The sequence below is a fragment of the Bactrocera dorsalis genome, chromosome 3 (assembly GCF_023373825.1).
Source record: "Bactrocera dorsalis isolate Fly_Bdor chromosome 3, ASM2337382v1, whole genome shotgun sequence".
Lineage (NCBI taxonomy): Eukaryota > Metazoa > Arthropoda > Insecta > Diptera > Tephritidae > Bactrocera > Bactrocera dorsalis.
Genome location: NC_064305.1, coordinates 46,089,670 through 46,117,515, shown reverse-complemented (window position 1 = coordinate 46,117,515; position 27,846 = coordinate 46,089,670). Strand labels below are relative to the sequence as shown.

The following is a 27,846-nucleotide window of genomic DNA, read 5'->3' as shown; positions in this document are numbered from 1 at the left end:
AGGCATCAAGTGCGTTATCTTCAGTCGAGTGCCATTACATAAATTGGGAGGCTTAAGATTTCGTAGAAGGATTATTGGCGTACCAATTTTAAGTTCTAGTTGAAATGGAGGTAGTCCCGAGGGATTAAGAGAGTTAAGAAACTCCGTTGGATAGTGAACAACGTCTCCTTCATCTGTCACTGTGTCAAAAGAATTGTAAATTTTATATTCTGATAATATTCTTTGACAAACGGCTTTGTTGATTTCGTCTGCATCGGAATTCGTCGAAGTAATTATAGCTCACTCATATAACCACTTAGAATCTTTGTGGTGCAAATTAATAATATCTGGATACACGTTATCAATAAGTTGGTCAACTGTTCTAACACAGGTTCCTGCAATATCTGGCATTATTACATAACCGTCTTTGGTGACAGATTTGCAACCGTTACCTATTTTAAGTAGGAACTCTGCAAACCGATTGGATGGTCCAGCTCCACAAAGATTTATTCGCATATTGGCAGTCAATTTAAATTTTGGTGTTGTGTTCTGCGCTGGCAATAAACTCCCAATAACGTGGTAAACTTGTTCATGTATTTTAAACGTTGGCATGGAATTACCCTTCCTAATTTCATTACCACCAAACGAAGTCACAACCATTGCATTTTCTTATATTTTTTTTAAGTGACAGGACGACTGATGCTCACCTGTAAGCAGCGCTTTGATTGTCAGTGAAGGCTCACCTATATGTCTGACTTACATGTCTTTTGCTACAACACATACTTGGTGCATCTTTCACCCACTTTTTAGCCTTACAAAAATTGCAAATGCCATTCATTCGACCAATGAATAAAAGGGAATGGTCCAAATAATTACAATCCTGTCTATAGTTAAACGCTGATTTGGAAGCAATCGCCCCTTGTCTATTCTGCATCATTTGCAACCTTACATTCTCTACGCCAGGGATGGGCACATTAGCCCTCAGTGGCATTTTGCCCGTGCGGGCACGAGTGCACATTTTGAGGGCTAGGTGAGGGGATCATCGCGGGCAAACATGAAGAGAGAAGTGAGAGCAACGTTTTACCACTCCATATTTACAAATGAGAGCAACGTATTTTCCACCACCATTGACTGATCTATCACATGTACAGTGGTGTGAACAAAATAGAAACAACCATAAGGTGTTGTGAAGTTTTAAAATATGCTGTTTTCTTATTAAATAAAATTGTTTTTAGATACATAACATCACATATATATATTTTTTCCTAACAGTGATTAAAATTTCCCACCATGCAAAGGTAAATAAAAACAAATTTTAATGCGAAACTCTAAACTCTGCAAATTATGTTTACCCCTTTTTGTTCACACAACTGTACAATTCCGATATGAAGTAAACTTCCACCCTTAAATTTGTGTACAATGTCAGTATTGCCGCAACCACTCTGCGATGAACATCAAGTTACGGAGGAATGTAATTCATTTTTTTCGCAATTTTTCTCAACTTGTTATGCCCTTCTCTCCGTAAACTGATATTCCCCTCATCTAGCCGCCGTGCGCACTTTGCTAACTTTGCGGGCTAAAAATGTGCCCATCCCTGCTCTACGCGATTTGCACTCTCGTCGACCGTCTCATTTCGTCTTAGCTGAATTTGCCGTCTATTTGATGAGAATCTAAATAATTGAGATTTTGCTTTTGGCATCTCTGAAAGCTTTTATTGTAAAAACCGTATATTTATTATTAACCAAATTAGTTTCGCTTAAATCTAATTTTTACCTTTTGTTTTAAAGACAATAAATTTCCAATTTTACTCTACCATTTGCAGAATACGATCATAAATACAAAAAAGTTAGAAGAAACCAGCAAGTATTTCGCAGACACACATGAAAACCACATTACATTTTAATATTTGATTTTATTGGTTTTTGGATGTTCCTTACGGAGAGCGTTCTGTTTTTATTTTCAATGTGCTTTGTTACAAAGAAGTACAAAGACAATAAGAAAAGCAATTCAAGCAACGGTGCGTTGCTGCAAAATAAGTAGCTGTAAAACAGAATAAATATAGTTGACACTGTATTTACATATCTACATACATGCATACATACGGCAATTTATGCGGGCATTTGATTGTGCTGTTTAGCGTTATTTCACTTGTTCTGCGAACATTTATATATGCAAACTTTTTTGCTTTGTACTTTACTTCAATAAGTTATGTAGAAAAGATGCGAGAGATGGAAGAGAGAGTGCATACATATGTACATATGTATGTACTTTACTTCATTACGTTATGCTGGAAAAGATGTGCAGAGATGGAAGAGAGAGAGAGTGCGTGCCGCAAACGATCAAGGGCACACGCACACACACAAAGCGCGCTTCGCTGTAGACTGCGTTTGGTGAACGAAAAACCTTATGCTTGCAATATTTTTGGTTTTTCAAAAACTTCAACCCGAAAGAAAAAGGATTTGATTTCGGAAAATTAAAAAAAAAAAGTATGCCACTCGCGAGCCTAGAGCAAATGCTTTATTTAAAAAAAAAATTTATAAAAATCGCTTGAGAACTTTAGGAGATTAGCCGTTACAAACATTTTTCATATAAGCGATTTTATATACTTAGTATAGATGTACGATTATCTGACGTAGATAAAAATCCAAAAGGAATTATTGATCCAGGTAATTGGTGAATGGAGTTGTTGGAAATGGAATGGTTCCATCAGTTCGGCCAAGCATTTTTAAGTTTTATGGAATATTTTATGACTCCTCATGGAGAGCTTGAGTGGTAATATAATAGGACGGTATTGCATAACTTGCCTTTCCTTTCCTTTTCACATGTATGTAATTCTAAAACTAAAATTGTTTTGTAAATACAAAATATTTTCATGTCACTATTTTATAAACTCTCTCAAATTTAAATATAACAAAAGTATTATCAGTTTGAATTCATATCTAATAAAAATAGTTACATATATAACATTTATTTTATTTTATTTATTATAATTATTATTTACATTTTAATTTAATTCAACATTTGCAATGGAAGTAAATATACTAATTGTAAAATTCATATACATATATAATAAAACACACATACCTACAAAGTTTTAAAAATTGCTTTCTTAAGCTTAGTATCCAGCTCTCAAGAAATGTAAAAACTTCATATAAAAAACGGTAATTTTCTGCGGTAAATTTTCTTGTGCTAGTATGCAGCTCTAAAAAAATCTAGTACTAGTTTTGAATACATTTTTTCGATAAAATGCGAATATGGCAACTCAGGTTTTGCGAAGAAACATGAAATCAACAATTGTTTCTTGAAGAAAATTCAAAGTAATCGTTAAAATCATCCTAAATTAGTTAAACTCATTATTATAAAGTATATTTCATTTTGAAATGTTGTATAAAACTTATCGCAAGAAAAATATTTATGTTACTACACACATGTATACATACATATTATGCACAAAGTTTAGTTTCTTTGTTTATTCTTTCTGGCTCTTCTAATGTTTTCTTTTTTTTTGCGAGGAAGAAGCATCGAAGGCCTGCACCCCTTGTCAGTGTGGAACTTTAATCCGAACTAAACCTCCTACCATCCTGTACCGTTCCCCCCGGCCCCACCGTCAAGTATTACGTCGGGCTCTTCTAATGTAGATCATTCACAATGCGTAACCAGCTGTCAAAATTACTTGAAGAAGTAATGTATTTTTTTTTTGAGCAATTACTTGAGAGCTGGATACGGACTTTTAGCAGAAAAAATATTAAAAATAAATAAGAAGGTACAAAAGATTAGCTATAATATATATTATACTAGCAAATACCCGGCGTACTTTGTTACGCCGCAAAAACTGAAACGATGAGGGTATTAGAAAGAATTTAATGTAGTTTAAAATGCAAATAAAAGAATACCTTTATTCGTACATGTAAACACACATACATGAGTATAATATGTAACTTATGTTAGACTTACAAATATTTACTACCCATATTTGAATTAATTGCAAACACTTTTAAATTCATTAACGTTATAAATAATTTGTTTATTAAATTTTTTTTACAGAAAAATTAAAAATAGATAACGAAAAGGTAACAATTCAAAAGTCTTACTTAAAATAAATAGGATTGTATAGAGTAAATATTAATTCAAGATATGAAATAAGGTATACTATAATTGATGTATTGTGGAACAATAACCAAAAAGGATATATTTTAATTATTAAAAAATTTAGTGAATACAACATTTTTTGTTTTATTTCCATTGCCAGAAATGAGAACAGTTTGTTTTGCGGGGAACCAATTCGTGACAGAGCCACATATAATTGACCGTGAGAAAATACTTCGTTTCGAAGATCTATGCCAACAGTATTAAATGTTTGCCCTTGGGACTTATTAATGGTAATCGCAAAACACGTCTTAACGGGGAACTGTACTCTCTTGAAACTAAATGGAAGATCTGTAGGTATCATTGGTATCCAAGGGATCATTTTGCTTTCGCCTGCTGCAGGTTCGGTTAAAATGTTTGCTTGAATGATATTAGGCATCAAGTGCGTTATCTTCAGTCGAGTGCCATTACATAAATTGGGAGGCTTAAGATTTCGTAGAAGGATTATTGGCGTACCAATTTTAAGTTCTAGTTGAAATGGAGGTAGTCCCGAGGGATTAAGAGAGTTAAGAAACTCCGTTGGATAGTGAACAACGTCTCCTTCATCTGTCACTGTGTCAAAAGAATTGTAAATTTTATATTCTGATAATATTCTTTGACAAACGGCTTTGTTGATTTCGTCTGCATCGGAATTCGTCGAAGTAATTATAGCTCACTCATATAACCACTTAGAATCTTTGTGGTGCAAATTAATAATATCTGGATACACGTTATCAATAAGTTGGTCAACTGTTCTAACACAGGTTCCTGCAATATCTGGCATTATTACATAACCGTCTTTGGTGACAGATTTGCAACCGTTACCTATTTTAAGTAGGAACTCTGCAAACCGATTGGATGGTCCAGCTCCACAAAGATTTATTCGCATATTGGCAGTCAATTTAAATTTTGGTGTTGTGTTCTGCGCTGGCAATAAACTCCCAATAATGTGGTAAACTTGTTCATGTATTTTAAACGTTGGCATGGAATTACCCTTCCTAATTTCATTACCACCAAACGAAGTCACAACCATTGCATTTTCTTATATTTTTTTTAAGTGACAGGACGACTGATGCTCACCTGTAAGCAGCGCTTTGATTGTCAGCGAAGGCTCACCTATATGTCTGACTTACATGTCTTTTGCTACAACACATACTTGGTGCATCTTTCACCCACTTTTTAGCCTTACAAAAATTGCAAATGCCATTCATTCGACCAATGAATAAAAGGGAATGGTCCAAATAATTACAATCCTGTCTATAGTTAAACGCTGATTTGGAAGCAATCGCCCCTTGTCTATTCTGCATCATTTGCAACCTTACATTCTCTACGCCAGGGATGGGCACATTAGCCCTCAGTGGCATTTTGCCCGTGCGGGCACGAGTGCACATTTTGAGGGCTAGGTGAGGGGATCATCGCGGGCAAACATGAAGAGAGAAGTGAGAGCAACGTTTTACCACTCCATATTTACAAATGAGAGCAACGTATTTTCCACCACCATTGACTGATCTATCACATGTACAGTGGTGTGAACAAAATAGAAACAACCATAAGGTGTTGTGAAGTTTTAAAATATGCTGTTTTCTTATTAAATAAAATTGTTTTTAGATACATAACATCACATATATATATTTTTTCCTAACAGTGATTAAAATTTCCCACCATGCAAAGGTAAATAAAAACAAATTTTAATGCGAAACTCTAAACTCTGCAAATTATGTTTACCCCTTTTTGTTCACACAACTGTACAATTCCGATATGAAGTAAACTTCCACCCTTAAATTTGTGTACAATGTCAGTATTGCCGCAACCACTCTGCGATGAACATCAAGTTACGGAGGAATGTAATTCATTTTTTTCGCAATTTTTCTCAACTTGTTATGCCCTTCTCTCCGTAAACTGATATTCCCCTCATCCAGCCCCCGTGCGCACTTTGCTAACTTTGCGGGCTAAAAATGTGCCCATCCCTGCTCTACGCGATTTGCACTCTCGTCGACCGTCTCATTTCGTCTTAGCTGAATTTGCCGTCTATTTGATGAGAATCTAAATAATTGAGATTTTGCTTTTGGCATCTCTGAAAGCTTTTATTGTAAAAACCGTATATTTATTATTAACCAAATTAGTTTCGCTTAAATCTAATTTTTACCTTTTGTTTTAAAGACAATAAATTTCCAATTTTACTCTACCATTTGCAGAATACGATCATAAATACAAAAAAGTTAGAAGAAACCAGCAAGTATTTCGCAGACACACATGAAAACCACATTACATTTTAATATTTGATTTTATTGGTTTTTGGATGTTCCTTACGGAGAGCGTTCTGTTTTTATTTTCAATGTACTTTGTTACAAAGAAGTACAAAGACAATAAGAAAAGCAATTCAAGCAACGGTGCGTTGCTGCAAAATAAGTAGCTGTAAAACAGAATAAATATAGTTGACACTGTATTTACATATCTACATACATGCATACATACGGCAATTTATGCGGGCATTTGATTGTGCTGTTTAGCGTTATTTCACTTGTTCTGCGATCATTTATATATGCAAACTTTTTTGCTTTGTACTTTACTTCAATAAGTTATGTAGAAAAGATGCGAGAGATGGAAGAGAGAGTGCATACATATGTACATATGTATGTACTTTACTTCATTACGTTATGCTGGAAAAGATGTGCAGAGATGGAAGAGAGAGAGAGTGCGTGCCGCAAACGATCAAGGGCACACGCACACACACAAAGCGCGCTTCGCTGTAGACTGCGTTTGGTGAACGAAAAACCTTATGCTTGCAATATTTTTGGTTTTTCAAAAACTTCAACCCGAAAGAAAAAGGATTTGATTTCGGAAAATTAAAAAAAAAAGTATGCCACTCGCGAGCCTAGAGCAAATGCTTTATTTAAAAAAAAAATTTATAAAAATCGCTTGAGAACTTTAGGAGATTAGCCGTTACAAACATTTTTCATATAAGCGATTTTATATACTTAGTATAGATGTACGATTATCTGACGTAGATAAAAATCCAAAAGGAATTATTGATCCAGGTAATTGGTGAATGGAGTTGTTGGAAATGGAATGGTTCCATCAGTTCGGCCAAGCATTTTTAAGTTTTATGGAATATTTTATGACTCCTCATGGAGAGCTTGAGTGGTAATATAATAGGACGGTATTGCATAACTTGCCTTTCCTTTCCTTTTCACATGTATGTAATTCTAAAACTAAAATTGTTTTGTAAATACAAAATATTTTCATGTCACTATTTTATAAACTCTCTCAAATTTAAATATAACAAAAGTATTATCAGTTTGAATTCATATCTAATAAAAATAGTTACATATATAACATTTATTTTATTTTATTTATTATAATTATTATTTACATTTTAATTTAATTCAACATTTGCAATGGAAGTAAATATACTAATTGTAAAATTCATATACATATATAATAAAACACACATACCTACAAAGTTTTAAAAATTGCTTTCTTAAGCTTAGTATCCAGCTCTCAAGAAATGTAAAAACTTCATATAAAAAACGGTAATTTTCTGCGGTAAATTTTCTTGTGCTAGTATGCAGCTCTAAAAAAATCTAGTACTAGTTTTGAATACATTTTTTCGATAAAATGCGAATATGGCAACTCAGGTTTTGCGAAGAAACATGAAATCAACAATTGTTTCTTGAAGAAAATTCAAAGTAATCGTTAAAATCATCCTAAATTAGTTAAACTCATTATTATAAAGTATATTTCATTTTGAAATGTTGTATAAAACTTATCGCAAGAAAAATATTTATGTTACTACACACATGTATACATACATATTATGCACAAAGTTTAGTTTCTTTGTTTATTCTTTCTGGCTCTTCTAATGTTTTCTTTTTTTTTGCGAGGAAGAAGCATCGAAGGCCTGCACCCCTTGTCAGTGTGGAACTTTAATCCGAACTAAACCTCCTACCATCCTGTACCGTTCCCCCCGGCCCCACCGTCAAGTATTACGTCGGGCTCTTCTAATGTAGATCATTCACAATGCGTAACCAGCTGTCAAAATTACTTGAAGAAGTAATGTATTTTTTTTTTGAGCAATTACTTGAGAGCTGGATACGGACTTTTAGCAGAAAAAATATTAAAAATAAATAAGAAGGTACAAAAGATTAGCTATAATATTAGATACTAGCAAATACCCGGCGTACTTTGTTACGCCGCAAAAACTGAAACGATGAGGGTATTAGAAAGAATTTAATGTAGTTTAAAATGCAAATAAAAGAATACCTTTATTCGTACATGTAAACACACATACATGAGTATAATATGTAACTTATGTTAGACTTACAAATATTTACTACCCATATTTGAATTAATTGCAAACACTTTTAAATTCATTAACGTTATAAATAATTTGTTTATTAAATTTTTTTTACAGAAAAATTAAAAATAGATAACGAAAAGGTAACAATTCAAAAGTCTTACTTAAAATAAATAGGATTGTATAGAGTAAATATTAATTCAAGATATGAAATAAGGTATACTATAATTGATGTATTGTGGAACAATAACCAAAAAGGATATATTTTAATTATTTAAAAGTGTATTGAATACAACATTTTTTGTTTTATTTCCATTGCCAGAAATGAGAACAGTTTGTTTTGCGGGGAACCAATTCGTGACAGAGCCACATATAATTGACCGTGAGAAAATACTTCGTTTCGAAGATCTATGCCAACAGTATTAAATGTTTGCCCTTGGGACTTATTAATGGTAATCGCAAAACACGTCTTAACGGGGAACTGTACTCTCTTGAAACTAAATGGAAGATCTGTAGGTATCATTGGTATCCAAGGGATCATTTTGCTTTCGCCTGCTGCAGGTTCGGTTAAAATGTTTGCTTGAATGATATTAGGCATCAAGTGCGTTATCTTCAGTCGAGTGCCATTACATAAATTGGGAGGCTTAAGATTTCGTAGAAGGATTATTGGCGTACCAATTTTAAGTTCTAGTTGAAATGGAGGTAGTCCCGAGGGATTAAGAGAGTTAAGAAACTCCGTTGGATAGTGAACAACGTCTCCTTCATCTGTCACTGTGTCAAAAGAATTGTAAATTTTATATTCTGATAATATTCTTTGACAAACGGCTTTGTTGATTTCGTCTGCATCGGAATTCGTCGAAGTAATTATAGCTCACTCATATAACCACTTAGAATCTTTGTGGTGCAAATTAATAATATCTGGATACACGTTATCAATAAGTTGGTCAACTGTTCTAACACAGGTTCCTGCAATATCTGGCATTATTACATAACCGTCTTTGGTGACAGATTTGCAACCGTTACCTATTTTAAGTAGGAACTCTGCAAACCGATTGGATGGTCCAGCTCCACAAAGATTTATTCGCATATTGGCAGTCAATTTAAATTTTGGTGTTGTGTTCTGCGCTGGCAATAAACTCCCAATAATGTGGTAAACTTGTTCATGTATTTTAAACGTTGGCATGGAATTACCCTTCCTAATTTCATTACCACCAAACGAAGTCACAACCATTGCATTTTCTTATATTTTTTTTAAGTGACAGGACGACTGATGCTCACCTGTAAGCAGCGCTTTGATTGTCAGCGAAGGCTCACCTATATGTCTGACTTACATGTCTTTTGCTACAACACATACTTGGTGCATCTTTCACCCACTTTTAGCCTTACAAAAATTGCAAATGCCATTCATTCGACCAATGAATAAAAGGGAATGGTCCAAATAATTACAATCCTGTCTATAGTTAAACGCTGATTTGGAAGCAATCGCCCCTTGTCTATTCTGCATCATTTGCAACCTTACATTCTCTACGCCAGGGATGGGCACATTAGCCCTCAGTGGCATTTTGCCCGTGCGGGCACGAGTGCACATTTTGAGGGCTAGGTGAGGGGATCATCGCGGGCAAACATGAAGAGAGAAGTGAGAGCAACGTTTTACCACTCCATATTTACAAATGAGAGCAACGTATTTTCCACCACCATTGACTGATCTATCACATGTACAGTGGTGTGAACAAAATAGAAACAACCATAAGGTGTTGTGAAGTTTTAAAATATGCTGTTTTCTTATTAAATAAAATTGTTTTTAGATACATAACATCACATATATATATTTTTTCCTAACAGTGATTAAAATTTCCCACCATGCAAAGGTAAATAAAAACAAATTTTAATGCGAAACTCTAAACTCTGCAAATTATGTTTACCCCTTTTTGTTCACACAACTGTACAATTCCGATATGAAGTAAACTTCCACCCTTAAATTTGTGTACAATGTCAGTATTGCCGCAACCACTCTGCGATGAACATCAAGTTACGGAGGAATGTAATTCATTTTTTTCGCAATTTTTCTCAACTTGTTATGCCCTTCTCTCCGTAAACTGATATTCCCCTCATCTAGCCGCCGTGCGCACTTTGCTAACTTTGCGGGCTAAAAATGTGCCCATCCCTGCTCTACGCGATTTGCACTCTCGTCGACCGTCTCATTTCGTCTTAGCTGAATTTGCCGTCTATTTGATGAGAATCTAAATAATTGAGATTTTGCTTTTGGCATCTCTGAAAGCTTTTATTGTAAAAACCGTATATTTATTATTAACCAAATTAGTTTCGCTTAAATCTAATTTTTACCTTTTGTTTTAAAGACAATAAATTTCCAATTTTACTCTACCATTTGCAGAATACGATCATAAATACAAAAAAGTTAGAAGAAACCAGCAAGTATTTCGCAGACACACATGAAAACCACATTACATTTTAATATTTGATTTTATTGGTTTTTGGATGTTCCTTACGGAGAGCGTTCTGTTTTTATTTTCAATGTGCTTTGTTACAAAGAAGTACAAAGACAATAAGAAAAGCAATTCAAGCAACGGTGCGTTGCTGCAAAATAAGTAGCTGTAAAACAGAATAAATATAGTTGACACTGTATTTACATATCTACATACATGCATACATACGGCAATTTATGCGGGCATTTGATTGTGCTGTTTAGCGTTATTTCACTTGTTCTGCGATCATTTATATATGCAAACTTTTTTGCTTTGTACTTTACTTCAATAAGTTATGTAGAAAAGATGCGAGAGATGGAAGAGAGAGTGCATACATATGTACATATGTATGTACTTTACTTCATTACGTTATGCTGGAAAAGATGTGCAGAGATGGAAGAGAGAGAGAGTGCGTGCCGCAAACGATCAAGGGCACACGCACACACACAAAGCGCGCTTCGCTGTAGACTGCGTTTGGTGAACGAAAAACCTTATGCTTGCAATATTTTTGGTTTTTCAAAAACTTCAACCCGAAAGAAAAAGGATTTGATTTCGGAAAATTAAAAAAAAAAAAGTATGCCACTCGCGAGCCTAGAGCAAATGCTTTATTTAACCCTCGTCGAGACCAACGGGTCTGGCCAGGCATATTTTGTTTTTAAATGTTATTTAAATATATTTAGAGTGTAGCAAACGACTTGCGCTTCCAGGTAGCTTCCTAGAATTTTATTGTCTATAGAATTCAGAAAAAAAAGTTCAAGGATATCGTATAGAAAAGGACGAAAAAAGGATATTATAATATTACACCTTAGTCGAGACCAATGGTGCTTGGCTAGACCCCATATATTTTGTATGAAAATATATGAACTTTGGTATGTTTCTATCACTTCGAACGGTTGATTTATCTGTTTTCATGTTCGTTACATGTCCAAATTGGTTTTTATGTTTATCTAGGTCAAATACTTTAGCCGCTAGAGCGTTTTAAAGGTTAAGAAAAATGTAATTTTTCTCAAAATGTTACATTTTTTGTGAACGCTATTGCCACGCCCCTGGTAGGGATAGAGGGGAGGTTGAGGGCTTTCTTGAAAGCACCAGGGGTGAACTAACTCGCAAAATGATTTTGGACACCGCCCGCCCGGCTCCATACCCCGCCCCCCCAACTGTAGTGAAACAAAGGGGGGGGACTTGGTGAAAACCCATTTTCGCCTATTGCCACCCCCCCGGTGGGGCCTTGGAAGCGAATTATATATTTCCTGAAAGCTCTTTAAATTACCTAACCGGTGCAATTTATTTGACCTACTTATGTCAAATACTTTAGCCGCTAGAGCGTTTTAAAAGGTTAAGAAAAAATGCATTTTTTCTCAAAATGTTTCATTTTTTGTGAACGTTATTGCCACGCCAAGCGTGAAAAAGGCAGTCAATTTGATTTCAATCAAATCGAGAGGTAAGAAATTTCAAAAATGTATCTATATTGTACATATATGAGCATAAATACAACACGTATTTCCATACAAATGTATGTAAACACATAGGGGCCTAGCCAAGCACCATTGGTCTCGACTAAGTGTATCAGACCGTTGGTCTCGACGAGGGTTAAAAAAAAATTTATAAAAATCGCTTGAGAACTTTAGGAGATTAGCCGTTACAAACATTTTTCATATAAGCGATTTTATATACTTAGTATAGATATACGATTATCTGACGTAGATAAAAATCCAAAAGGAATTATTGATCCAGGTAATTGGTGAATGGAGTTGTTGGAAATGGAATGGTTCCATCAGTTCGGCTAAGCATTTTTAAGTTTTATGGAATATTTTATGACTCCTCATGGAGAGCTTGAGTGGTAATATAATAGGACGGTATTGCATAACTTGCCTTTCCTTTCCTTTTCACATGTATGTAATTCTAAAACTAAAATTGTTTTGTAAATACAAAATATTTTCATGTCACTATTTTATAAACTCTCTCAAATTTAAATATAACAAAAGTATTATCAGTTTGAATTCATATCTAATAAAAATAGTTACATATATAACATTTATTTTATTTTATTTATTATAATTATTATTTACATTTTAATTTAATTCAACATTTGCAATGGAAGTAAATATACTAATTGTAAAATTCATATACATATATAATAAAACACACATACCTACAAAGTTTTAAAAATTGCTTTCTTAAGCTTAGTATCCAGCTCTCAAGAAATGTAAAAACTTCATATAAAAAACGGTAATTTTCTGCGGTAAATTTTCTTGTGCTAGTATGCAGCTCTAAAAAAATCTAGTACTAGTTTTGAATACATTTTTTCGATAAAATGCGAATATGGCAACTCAGGTTTTGCGAAGAAACATGAAATCAACAATTGTTTCTTGAAGAAAATTCAAAGTAATCGTTAAAATCATCCTAAATTAGTTAAACTCATTATTATAAAGTATATTTCATTTTGAAATGTTGTATAAAACTTATCGCAAGAAAAATATTTATGTTACTACACACATGTATACATACATATTATGCACAAAGTTTAGTTTCTTTGTTTATTCTTTCTGGCTCTTCTAATGTTTTCTTTTTTTTTGCGAGGAAGAAGCATCGAAGGCCTGCACCCCTTGTCAGTGTGGAACTTTAATCCGAACTAAACCTCCTACCATCCTGTACCGTTCCCCCCGGCCCCACCGTCAAGTATTACGTCGGGCTCTTCTAATGTAGATCATTCACAATGCGTAACCAGCTGTCAAAATTACTTGAAGAAGTAATGTATTTTTTTTTTTTGAGCAATTACTTGAGAGCTGGATACGGACTTTTAGCAGAAAAAATATTAAAAATAAATAAGAAGGTACAAAAGATTAGCTATAATATATGATACTAGCAAATACCCGGCGTACTTTGTTACGCCGCAAAAACTGAAACGATGAGGGTATTAGAAAGAATTTAATGTAGTTTAAAATGCAAATAAAAGAATACCTTTATTCGTACATGTAAACACACATACATGAGTATAATATGTAACTTATGTTAGACTTACAAATATTTACTACCCATATTTGAATTAATTGCAAACACTTTTAAATTCATTAACGTTATAAATAATTTGTTTATTAAATTTTTTTTACAGAAAAATTAAAAATAGATAACGAAAAGGTAACAATTCAAAAGTCTTACTTAAAATAAATAGGATTGTATAGAGTAAATATTAATTCAAGATATGAAATAAGGTATACTATAATTGATGTATTGTGGAACAATAACCAAAAAGGATATATTTTAATTATTAAAAAATTTAGTGAATACAACATTTTTTGTTTTATTTCCATTGCCAGAAATGAGAACAGTTTGTTTTGCGGGGAACCAATTCGTGACAGAGCCACATATAATTGACCGTGAGAAAATACTTCGTTTCGAAGATCTATGCCAACAGTATTCAATGTTTGCCCTTGGGACTTATTAATGGTAATCGCAAAACACGTCTTAACGGGGAACTGTACTCTTTTGAAACTAAATGGAAGATCTGTAGGTATCATTGGTATCCAAGGGATCATTTTGCTTTCGCCTGCTGCAGGTTCGGTTAAAATGTTTGCTTGAATGATATTAGGCATCAAGTGCGTTATCTTCAGTCGAGTGCCATTACATAAATTGGGAGGCTTAAGATTTCGTAGAAGGATTATTGGCGTACCAATTTTAAGTTCTAGTTGAAATGGAGGTAGTCCCGAGGGATTAAGAGAGTTAAGAAACTCCGTTGGGTAGTGAACAACGTCTCCTTCATCTGTCACTGTGTCAAAAGAATTGTAAATTTTATATTCTGATAATATTCTTTGACAAACGGCTTTGTTGATTTCGTCTGCATCGGAATTCGTCGAAGTAATTATAGCTCACTCATATAACCACTTAGAATCTTTGTGGTGCAAATTAATAATATCTGGATACACGTTATCAATAAGTTGGTCAACTGTTCTAACACAGGTTCCTGCAATATCTGGCATTATTACATAACCGTCTTTGGTGACAGATTTGCAACCGTTACCTATTTTAAGTAGGAACTCTGCAAACCGATTGGATGGTCCAGCTCCACAAAGATTTATTCGCATATTGGCAGTCAATTTAAATTTTGGTGTTGTGTTCTGCGCTGGCAATAAACTCCCAATAACGTGGTAAACTTGTTCATGTATTTTAAACGTTGGCATGGAATTACCCTTCCTAATTTCATTACCACCAAACGAAGTCACAACCATTGCATTTTCTTATATTTTTTTTAAGTGACAGGACGACTGATGCTCACCTGTAAGCAGCGCTTTGATTGTCAGCGAAGGCTCACCTATATGTCTGACTTACATGTCTTTTGCTACAACACATACTTGGTGCATCTTTCACCCACTTTTTAGCCTTACAAAAATTGCAAATGCCATTCATTCGACCAATGAATAAAAGGGAATGGTCCAAATAATTACAATCCTGTCTATAGTTAAACGCTGATTTGGAAGCAATCGCCCCTTGTCTATTCTGCATCATTTGCAACCTTACATTCTCTACGCCAGGGATGGGCACATTAGCCCTCAGTGGCATTTTGCCCGTGCGGGCACGAGTGCACATTTTGAGGGCTAGGTGATGGGATCATCGCGGGCAAACATGAAGAGAGAAGTGAGAGCAACGTTTTACCACTCCATATTTACAAATGAGAGCAACGTATTTTCCACCACCATTGACTGATCTATCACATGTACAGTGGTGTGAACAAAATAGAAACAACCATAAGGTGTTGTGAAGTTTTAAAATATGCTGTTTTCTTATTAAATAAAATTGTTTTTAGATACATAACATCACATATATATATTTTTTCCTAACAGTGATTAAAATTTCCCACCATGCAAAGGTAAATAAAAACAAATTTTAATGCGAAACTCTAAACTCTGCAAATTATGTTTACCCCTTTTTGTTCACACAACTGTACAATTCCGATATGAAGTAAACTTCCACCGTAAAATTTGTGTACAATGTCAGTATTGCCGCAACCACTCTGCGATGAACATCAAGTTACGGAGGAATGTAATTCATTTTTTTCGCAATTTTTCTCAACTTGTTATGCCCTTCTCTCCGTAAACTGATATTCCCCTCATCTAGCCGCCGTGCGCACTTTGCTAACTTTGCGGGCTAAAAATGTGCCCATCCCTGCTCTACGCGATTTGCACTCTCGTCGACCGTCTCATTTCGTCTTAGCTGAATTTGCCGTCTATTTGATGAGAATCTAAATAATTGAGATTTTGCTTTTGGCATCTCTGAAAGCTTTTATTGTAAAAACCGTATATTTATTATTAATCAAATTAGTTTCGCTTAAATCTAATTTTTACCTTTTGATTTAAAGACAATAAATTTCCAATTTTACTCTACCATTTGCAGAATACGATCATAAATACAAAAAAGTTAGAAGAAACCAGCAAGTATTTCGCAGACACACATGAAAACCACATTACATTTTAATATTTGATTTTATTGGTTTTTGGATGTTCCTTACGGAGAGCGTTCTGTTTTTATTTTCAATGTGCTTTGTTACAAAAAAGTACAAAGACAATAAGAAAAGCAATTCAAGCAACGGTGCGTTGCTGCAAAATAAGTAGCTGTAAAACAGAATAAATATAGTTGACACTGTATTTACATATCTACATACATGCATACATACGGCAATTTATGCGGGCATTTGATTGTGCTGTTTAGCGTTATTTCACTTGTTCTGCGATCATTTATATATGCAAACTTTTTTGCTTTGTACTTTACTTCAATAAGTTATGTAGAAAAGATGCGAGAGATGGAAGAGAGAGTGCATACATATGTACATATGTATGTACTTTACTTCATTACGTTATGCTGGAAAAGATGTGCAGAGATGGAAGAGAGAGAGAGTGCGTGCCGCAAACGATCAAGGGCACACGCACACACACAAAGCGCGCTTCGCTGTAGACTGCGTTTGGTGAACGAAAAACCTTATGCTTGCAATATTTTTGGTTTTTCAAAAACTTCAACCCGAAAGAAAAAGGATTTGATTTCGGAAAATTAAAAAAAAAAGTATGCCACTCGCGAGCCTAGAGCAAATGCTTTATTTTAAAAAAAAATTTATAAAAATCGCTTCAGAACTTTAGGAGATTAGCCGTTACAAACATTTTTCATATAAGCGATTTTATATAATTAGTATAGATATAGTATAACCATATGATTTCGGAAGCCATTATGTTGAGCTTTAAACTAAAACAGCCAAATTAAGTTTTATTAAAATATGAAATTGTACAACTGCTCTCACCTTGCTACTTTATGTTGATATCAACATTATATCAAATCCCGCTTAAAATCTTTGTGGTCCAGTTATGGAAATTCTTGGGCTACTCTCGGCCATTGGATACCAAAAAACATCCCAAGCGCCTTCGGAGCTGACTTGAGGGTACCACGTCTTGAATATGTCCATAATCGTATTTTTGATTTTAACGTCTCAATAAACTGTCTCGTGATGTGGAGGCGTATTTCGTCAGATGAACCAGGTAAATCACCTGACTCCAACTATATTGGGGGAGGGGTGACGGACTGTCCTGTAAAAGCAAATATATATATGAAAGCAAAGTGTAATATTTCTTTACAGATTACTATACATAAATGTATAAATGTGTACTTACATTTAACAAATTCGATGTGGTGTTCGCTCCAACATGCAAAGTAGGCACAGGGAACTTCAGTGAGTTAAAGACTCATCGTGGACGCTTTTGTAAATATTTGTTATCTAATTACTTGCGTATTATTTGACAATACTTAAGCGAAAAGAGTAGCGAAGGCTGATCCATTTAGCTGCTACTTCCCACCGTGGCATCTGTAATATGTCATCCACTCATGCCATTGAGCCTCCCGAAGGTTACGATCCCTATAGTCAGGGGAAAGGAAATTCCACGTCTTCAAAAGGTTAGAAAAATAAGTGAATTATATTCATAAAATATAATAAACCTTACCTGAAAATCGTTAAAACGTTTTTTCTTTTTCATTCTTTTGTATTAAACTGCTCTTCGCGCCATGGTACAAGAGAGTAAGGAAAGTGACCATTCACAGTACTTAATCTACCCCCCGTTCACAATAAAAACGTCATGGCCACCTTTGGTGAATAAGGGCAGCGAGAGGTCAAAACGGGTTGGGTAAAACGAAAATGCTATAGAAATTATTTATATATTATAGTACTATAACTTTCAATAAATCTACTCCGCTAACAGTTTTGAAAAAGAGAAAGAATTGAAGAACACAACTAAGGAAAGCTTTCAATGAGAGTTTTAGAACCCAAATCTGGCAGCCATATAAAGATATTATGAAAAGATACAAAAAAAAACAGTCCGGAAAGCTAAGAACGACTCATGGCGATCTTTCTGCACATTTATAGAAAGTTGCAGAGAAACCGCTAGGCTGAGCAAAATGCTATCCAAAGATCATATTAATACTGCCTACATTAGGGCGGAGGGAAGTGATTGGACCTCCTCGGCAAAAGAGTTTCTGGAGGTACTAATTACAACGCACTTCCCCGGGAGTCAGCAAACACCTTCAACGAGGGTTTAATCAGAACCACCGTTGAACGCAGCTGATTATCAAAGCCAAATAGTAGACAAAAGCAAAATCAAATATGCCATAAATAGTTTTGCACCATTTAAGGCAGCAGAGTTGCACGAAGTGGAGATGGCCAATATGGTTCATGGACCATGCGGAGAACACGATCCATCTTCGGTTTGTATGTCGGACAGTAAATGCAAAAAACGCTATCCCCGTGCTTTTATTTCGGAAACTCAAACTGGAAACGACGGATACCCTCTCTATCGGCGTCGCTCACCCGCTGACAATGGCAGAACATTCATCACTCAATTGAAAGGAAAGAATTTCGTGGTTGATAACACATGGATCGTTCCCTATTCGCCAATTTTGTCTAAGGCATTCAAAACACATATAAATGTTGAGTATTGCAGTTCAATAAAATCAATTAAGTATGTTTGCAAATATGTCACCAAAGGAAGCGATATGGCGGTTATTGGCGTTGAACGAGATGAAATTATCAAATTTCAAATGGGCAGATATTTGAACTGCAATGAAGCAATCTGGAGAATATTTTCATTTGCAATTCATGAACGCCATCCTACTGTTGTGCATCTGGCAGCTCATTTGGAGAATGGCCAACGAGTTTATTTCAACGCAGAGAACATAGTACAGCGAACGGAAATACCACCAGCAACCACTTCAACAAGTTTCTTTGCAACATGCGCCAGTGATCCGTTCGCGAGAACATTGCTTTACTCGGAGATGCCTCGGTATAATACATGGAATGCATTGTCGAAGAAATGGTTGCGCAGGAAGAACGGCCATCCGGTAGATGGTTATCCAGGTGTTTTTTCAACTAATGCATTGAGAAGAATTTACACAATCCACCATGAATATGCGAGTTTTGGTGCAAAACGATAGAACTGCGGAGGTCTTTTCAAAAGAGCCGCTGCGAATCGGAAATGGACAAGTTCCGATAGATCCTTGCAGTGGATTAATATCGATTCCAACTACGATTTGCCAATTCACATCTAATAAATATGAACTATCCAGTAGTGTATATCCAAATATTGCTTAAAATTATGGTAACTACGATTGGTTTAGCACGCGAGTTGCGCCGTCAAACGGCTCCACCACTGTCAAAAAAAAGACAAGTATTTTTTAAGTATTTTTTTATTCATATAAAATGTAAGTTGAATCTTCAGATTGCATATTAACATGCATAAATATATAATATGCATAAGCAAGCATGATTATGAAATCAAATACCATTGATATGTTTATTTAAGATATGCCGGGTCGTTGATGCTGAGGAATGTCAAGTCAGCACAACGGCTTCAAGTAAATTTAATAAATAGGATTTTTATAAGGAATGGGATGGTTAATAATAAACTGAACGGCAAGCCGCACTGTACGGTAACACCGGAGTTTCATTCATTCAAAATAAAACATTTTCTATGCATTCACAGAAAATCGTAATTGGCGCAGTCGGCTTTTGTAAAAACCAAGTTTTTGTTTGACCGCGACCGAAAATTGAACGCAAATAAATATATGAAAAAAAACCATTAAAAGTAAAAAATAAATATAGAAACATTAATAGCTTTCCGTGATAAAATTGAAAGGTGAAACAATTCTTCTTCAGCAAATAAAAATATGAAAAAAAGCATTAAAAGTAATAAATAAATATAGAAACATTAATAACTTTCCGTGAAAAAATTGAAAGGTGAAACAATTCTTCTTCAGCAAATAAAAATATGAAAAATAGCATTAAAAGTAATAAATAAATATAGAAACATTAATAACTTTCCGTGATCAAATTGAAAGGTGAAACAATTCTTATTCAGCAAATAAAAATATTTAAAAAATAAAAATTTAAAAAATAAGCAAGAATTTGGAGTAAAAGTGAGGCAAGAACAACAACAACAGGGGTAGCAGCAAACTCAACAAAAACAGCAACAACATTAACAATAACAACGACACCAGTAACAGTAACAACAAAACAACAACAAAACCAGCAGCGCCAATAGCAAGGTAAAATAATATTCAACTAATAATTTAACAACGACAACATTAACAACAACAACGACACCAGTAACAGTAACAACAAAACAACAACAAAAACAGCAGCACCAACAGCAAGGTAAAATAATATTCAATTAATAATTTAAGTAGTAGTTTTATTTGAAGTCATTACTTTCTTTGTAAAAAAAAAAAGAAAAAAAAAATAGTCAACGCAGAAATTATACTCACTAAATGTTTCAATCAATTCAAAAACAATAAAGTTAGAAAAAGAAACGAACAAACGAGAAAAGAAACAAGCTAACAGAGTTGCAATTGTTTTATAATTTTTGTTGCAAAAATAAAATAAAAATTAAAAATAAAAAATATGGCAGAGCAAATAGAAATGCTAACTCGATGCTTGGCATCTTTAACACAGATAGCTGCACAAAATGCAGCAATAAATCAACTTACAATTAGGCAAAGAGTCGAAAAAGACTTAAGATATGTATCTCCCTTTGAAGGAATTGTAAAAAAATTGCCATCTTTCATTGAAGCAGTTGACAGGGTACGAAGGGACTATGTAGGACAGGAAGAAATAGTATTCAGGGTTATTTATGATTTGAAAATTGGTGGATCAGCAAAAAATTTTTTGCAAATAAACCCACCTGAAAATTGGGAAAGTTGTAAAACTAAATTAAGGCAACATTATAGACCCACAAAAAATCAATTAATGATTACGAAAGAAATTTCGATTTTGAAAGTAAATAGTATAGCTGAATTAAGTAGAAGATTAAACGAAATCGTGGATGACATAACAGAATATAGTGCACTAAGCGAAAATGGTGACACTATGAGAGAAATTTTTTCAGGGATGCTAATTCAGCGAATAAAACAATTAGAATCAGGGACATTCGCATATACAGTGCAATCGGTCACATCATTAACGGAAATGGCGAATGAAATTTATAAATTTATTGGGTTGGATGAAGGCAATCTAAATCCTTATCTAAAAAAAGGGGGAAACAACTTTCAAGCTAATACCAAAAATAATGGTGTTAACAACAAAAATTTTTATTCAGGACAATATCGTTCACAAAATCAAAATCTTTCTGAACAACAGTATCGTCCACAATCCGGACAACGTCAAATAAACCTTCATCGACAACAATCCAATCAAACAAGACAGCCTCGATGGCAAAATCGTACAAACTATTCAGAACAAGTTCGAACAAATCCAAATCATTATAATTATTCACAACAGCAAAGAAATTCAGTAAATAGTAGACAACAAGTACAAAATAGGGGACCAGAACCCATGGACGTGGACACAATGAGTAGGAGAGGTGATCCACAAGAATCAAACACGAACGAGGAGTTTTTTACAAATTAGCCTCGGAATCATTAAACAAAATTATAATAATATATACATTTTTTGAGAAAAAATTTTATGCTTTGGTCGACCCAGGTTCAACCATAAGTATAATGAAAAAATCGAGTTTCGAAAAATTTAAATTACCAGTGCTTGAAAGTGAAAGCACTTTGGTGAATACTTTAAACGGGATAATTAAAACGCCAAATGTTAAGGTAAAAAGCCCTTGTCCCAAAGAATTTAAATACCCGGAAAACGCAAAAATGAGATGGTTATTAATGGATTTTAATAAACCATATGATTTGTTAATAGGAAATGATTTCCTTTTTAAAAATGTTAAAACCATTGATATCGAAAAAATGACAATAATTTTGAAAAATGGTGTGAATCTTCCATTCTATATGAAAACTATGCAAGAGCAAGTTTATTCATTAGATATAAGTGAAGTAAAGAACATCAACCTCGATCATTTAAAATCAAATGAGAAAAAGGAAATCGAAAAATTATTAAAGCATTTCAATAAACTTATCTATAAAGAAGGGGACAAACTCACAAATGCAAAAGCAGTAGTTTATGAAATTAAAACAGTTACGGATCAACAAATAAACTCAAGAATTTATAGATTACCTCCAAAACATGAAGAAGAAGTAAGAAGACAGATTTCTGAATTAGAAGAGCAAGGGATAATAAGTCACAGTAGATATAGCTCCCCTATTCTAATAATACCGAAAAAGATAGATAAGTCAGGAATACAAAAATTCAGGCTAGTGGTTGATTATAGGAGGTTAAACCAATTGACTGTAGACGATAAGTATCCTCTACCGAATATCGATGGAATCTTAGATAAATTGGGCAAAGCACAGTACTTTATAAGCAAAAGGTTACCATCAGATTTTAATGGCAGAAAGGGACATCCAGAAAACAGCTTTTGTCACTCCGGCAGGACTATATGAATACGTCCGAATGCCTTTCGGGTTGAAAAATGCCCCAGCTACTTTTCAGAGATTTATGAATGACATATTGAGGGAATATATAAATAAAATATGTGTCGTATATTTAGATGACATATTAATTTTTTCAACTTCATTAGAAGAGCACATAGACTCATTAAAAAAAAATTTTTTGAAACTACAAGAGAATAAATTAAAAATACAGGCAGATAAATGCAGTTTTCTTCAAAGAGAAACTACATTCCTAGGACACATTTTAACAAAAGAAGGCATCAAGCCTAATCCAGATAAAATTATAGCGATTCAAAAGCTACCAATACCAAAAACTGAGAAACAGTTAAAAGGATTTTTAGGAGCAACGGGCTATTATCGAAAATTCATAAAATATTATTCTAAAATAGCTTACCCCATGATAAAATATTTGAAAAAGGGCAATAAAATAAACGCTAAAGATCCACAATATATTGAAAGCTTTGAAAATTTAAAAGCACTCATTTCATCTCACCCAACTCTCAAATTCCCAGAGTACGACAAAGAATTCAGTATCACTACTGATGCTAGTGACTTGCAATAGCATAGTGCTTTCACAGCAAGGCCAACCAGTATGCTACATTTCAAGAACTCTAAATAATCATGAGCAAAAATATTCAACTACAGACAAAAAATTTTTAGCGGTAATTTTCTCTATTACATATTTTCGACCATATATAAAGGGTGATTTTTTAAGAGCTTGATAACTTTTAAAAAAAAAAACGCATAAAATTTGCAAAATCTCATCGGTTCTTTATTTGAAACGTTAGATTGGTTCATGACATTTACTTTTTGAAGATAATTTCATTTAAATGTTGACCGCGGCTGCGTCTTAGGTGGTCCATTCGGAAAGTCCAATTTTGGGCAACTTTTTCGAGCATTTCGGCCGGAATAGCCCGAATTTCTTCGGAAATGTTGTCTTCCAAAGCTGGAATAGTTGCTGGCTTATTTCTGTAGACTTTAGACTTGACGTAGCCCCACAAAAAATAGTCTAAAGGCGTTAAATCGCATGATCTTGGTGGCCAACTTACGGGTCCATTTCTTGAGATGAATTGTTGTCCGAAGTTTTCCCTCAAAATGGCCATAGAATCGCGAGCTGTGTGGCATGTAGCGCCATCTTGTTGAAACCACATGTCAACCAAGTTCAGTTCTTCCATTTTTGGCAACAAAAAGTTTGTTAGCATCGAACGATAGCGATCGCCATTCACCGTAACGTTGCGTCCAACAGCATCTTTGAAAAAATACGGTCCAATGATTCCACCAGCGTACAAACCACACCAAACAGTGCATTTTTCGGGATGCATGGGCAGTTCTTGAACGGCTTCTGGTTGCTCTTCACCCCAAATGCGGCAATTTTGCTTATTTACGTAGCCATTCAACCAGAAATGAGCCTCATCGCTGAACAAAATTTGTCGATAAAAAAGCGGATTTTCTGCCAACTTTTCTAGGGCCCATTCACTGAAAATTCGACGTTGTGGCAGATCGTTCGGCTTCAGTTCTTGCACGAGCTGTATTTTATACGGTTTTACATCAAGATCTTTGCGTAAAATCTTCCATGTGGTCGAATAACACAAACCCAATTGCTGCGAACGGCGACGAATCGACATTTCACGGTCTTCAGCCACACTCTCAGAAACAGACGCAATATTCTCTTCTGTACGCACTGTACGCATTCGTGTGGTTGGTTTAATGTCCAATAAAGTAAACTGAGTGCGAAACTTGGTCACAATCGCATTAATTGTTTGCTCACTTGGTCGATTATGTAGACCATAAATCGGACGTAAAGCGCGAAACACATTTCGAACCGAACACTGATTTTGGTAATAAAATTCAATGATTTGCAAGCGTTGCTCGTTAGTAAGTCTATTCATGATGAAATGTCAAAGCATACTGAGCATCTTTCTCTTTGACACCATGTCTGAAATCCCACGTGATCTGTCAAATACTAATGCATGAAAATCCTAACCTCAAAAAAATCACCCGTTATATGGCAATAAATTTAAAATGATAACTGATCACTGTCCGATCAAATATCTTGTTAATAAATATAAAGGAAAACGCCATCAGAGATGGTTATTGAAATTGCAAGAATACAACTTTGAAATACAATATTTAAATGGAAAAAATAATGTTGTAGCTGATTTCTTGAGTCGAATTGAAAACTCATCAAAAATAAAAGAAGGTAACGACAATGAATCAAACTTAGCATTGTCGGAAACAATTCATTCAGCAGATGAAGAACTGCTTGAACACTCTCCAATTAAAGAAGAAATTGTAAATAAATATAAAATTCAAATTATATTAACATATAGACAAAAAGAGCAAATGCAAAGACTCCATGGAAGAAAAATAATTGAAATAAACCCAATGGATGAAAAAGAAGAGAACAAGGAAACATTAAAAAAATATATAAAAGGAAACGGAATAGTAGGAATATTTTCAGAAGTATCTGAAGCAGATTACCATAAAATACAAAAACTACTTATTGAAATGTTTGCTCAAGATAGAAGTTTAAAATTTATAAAATGCACAAAAAGAGCCTCAGAAATAGAAGAAGAAGAAGAATTACATAAGCAAATATCACTATACCATACAAAAGAATCTATGCATAGTGGCATAAATGAAACCTATAATACATTAAAAGATAAAATATATTTTCCAAAATTCAAAGAAGAAATACAATTGATAATAAGTAATTGCCAAAAATGCCAACAAATCAAATACGATAGGAAACCCATTAAACCTAAATTTCACCTAACTGAAACTCCAACCAATAAAAATTAGATACTTCATGTAGATATATTTCATTTCAATAAGCAATCATTTGTAACAGTAATTGATAAATTAACAAAATTCGCAGCGGCTTACAGAATAACAGACAGAAACTGGAGAGCTAAAAAGACAATAATTATGGAACATTTTGCGAAATTCGGTAAACCTAAAAAAATTATTATGGATAATGAGTTTAGAGCAGAACAATTAATAAAATATTTAAATGACGAAAATGTAGAAGTCCACCACACAAAACCAAATAGCCACACAGGAAATGCAGACATTGAGAGACTGCACTCAACCCTGTTGGAAAAACTAACAGGAATTGAGGATTCCAGTCTTTCAACAGAAATGAGGATACAAATTGTTATATGCAACTATAACGATAGGTACCACTCAACTATCTAATGTTCTCCAAGGGACGCCAAAGAAAACATTTGTCCATCCATATTACAAGATAGAATAAATACAGTAAAACAGAAAACAATAGCCAAATTAAATCAAAACAGAAAAGAATATATAGAAAACAGACAAAGAGGACCAATTAAAAACTACAAAAGAGTAAGGCATAAAGACCAACCATATTTCAGAATATTTCCCTTACAAAACGTCCATCCGGCAAATATAAAAAGACCAATGAAATTGGCAAACACAGAAAATCCAAATGAGAATGATGACGATTCATTCAGTCTAAGGGCATTTAATGGAGATAATAACATTTAATTTTTTTTCCTACATATATATACATGATTTTTTTTACCCCAGTGGGTAAGGGGTCTTTCTAGAATATATCCATGGTAAGAGATGCCTGTCGTAAGAGGCGACTAAAATCCAATTTCATTTTTTTTAAATCAAAACTTAAAACGGTTATACATTTTTACTTTTACAGATGACGATAATAATTATTTTTTTAACAATAATCATATCATTGGTGACAGCACTTTTTCAAATTACACCAATAATAGAAGATGCGGGGTATACAATTATACAAACAGCGGACATAGAAATAGTTAACGAAATAAGTACAGTTATACATACTATAAATCCGAACAAGATAGCAGACGTAGTTGATCAGGTTAAAGAAAATATTGAAAAACTAAATATTGAAAATAAAGAAATTTTGTTTGATGAAATAAAAAATATAAAAGCAAAAATCATATCTATAACACCAAATATCAAAAAGAGAAATAAAAGAGGCTTGATAAATATAGGAGGAATAGCATATAAATGGATGTTTGGAGTCATGGATGATGATGACAGACAAAACATTTTGAACCATTTAAAAATTATTGAAGAAAATGGCCATAATGCCATTGTAAATTTAAATAAACAAATAGTAATTAATGAACATTTAAATAGATCACTAAACTTATTAAAAGGAACTATAGACTCAGATAGGAAACAAATAATAGAAACTTTAAATATAATAAACAAAGAGGAAAATAGAATTGAAAGACAAATTTTGTATAATGATGAAATGAATAAACTAAAATTCATAGAAAGTAAAGTTCAAGAAATACAAAATAATATAGCGGCGGCTAAATACAATATGGTACATCCAAGTATGTTAACTAGGGAAGAAATTGAAAAATATGAGATTGATTTTTACAAACTAAAATTATCAAAAGTAGGAGTAGTAGTATACAGAAACGATACAATAATATTCGCAATTCAGATACCAAGAACATTTTTTCAAACTAAGATTCAATTAATAACCCCAATGCCAAATAGAAATAAATTACAGATTATTGAGAAAGAAAAATTCGTTATAAAAATTGGCGAAAACTATTTTGATTATGTAGAAAATAAAGCATTTAAAAATCTAAAATTGAGTAAAAGCTGCATATTTTCAAATACTTGCGAATTTAAATATAATAACAAAACACCAATACAAGAAATAAGCGATGACACAATATTAATAAGAAATGCAAAAAATGATGTAATAAAACAAAACTGCGATGACAGAAAAATTGTATTAAAAAATAACTATATAATCAAATTTGTAAATTGTAAAATGGAAATTTTAAAACAAGAATTTAAAAATAATAAAACAGGATATATTCATACAATTATATACCCTGCCGAAAAATTAAACCAAAGCTACACACCAAAATTAACATTCAATAAAAAATATAGAAAACATAAGAGAAATTGCAGAATTAAAATACCATAAAAATGTATCATATGGTATTAATATAACATTGATAATCATTGTAATGGTAGTAGTAGCAATCCTAGTAATAATATTAAAGAAAAAAACAACAAAAATAAAAATTGTAAATACAAGAACTCAGGAGAGTT

General features: G+C 33.6%; 1 protein-coding gene across 5 annotated transcripts; it reads right to left on the bottom strand.

The window, feature by feature from the left end:
• Positions 1-1,163: 1,163 nt before the first annotated feature.
• On the bottom strand, positions 1,164-24,644 carry LOC125777140 (uncharacterized). Of its 5 annotated transcripts, none has more exons than XM_049451385.1 (5): positions 17,535-24,644; positions 17,168-17,450; positions 16,553-17,112; positions 16,224-16,490; positions 1,164-1,752 (listed from the first exon to the last, which is right to left on the bottom strand). In XM_049451385.1, the coding sequence occupies exon 1, from the start codon at positions 24,642-24,644 to the stop codon at positions 23,559-23,561; it is 1,086 nt and encodes a 361-aa protein (XP_049307342.1). In that variant the 3' UTR covers positions 1,164-1,752; positions 16,224-16,490; positions 16,553-17,112; positions 17,168-17,450; positions 17,535-23,558. The 5 variants fall into 5 exon arrangements, with proteins under 5 accessions (XP_049307342.1, XP_049307340.1, XP_049307338.1 ...); XM_049451383.1 differs by having other exon boundaries at positions 16,224-17,112; positions 17,535-17,805; positions 17,862-24,644; XM_049451381.1 differs by having other exon boundaries at positions 16,224-17,112.
• Between the last annotated feature and the right edge of the window lie 3,202 nt (positions 24,645-27,846).

Excerpts from the sequence above, each read along its gene's own strand:
- LOC125777140 (XM_049451381.1), bottom strand. The coding sequence starts at position 24,644 with ATGAATAGACTTACTAACGAGCAACGCTTGCAAATCATTGAATTTTAT.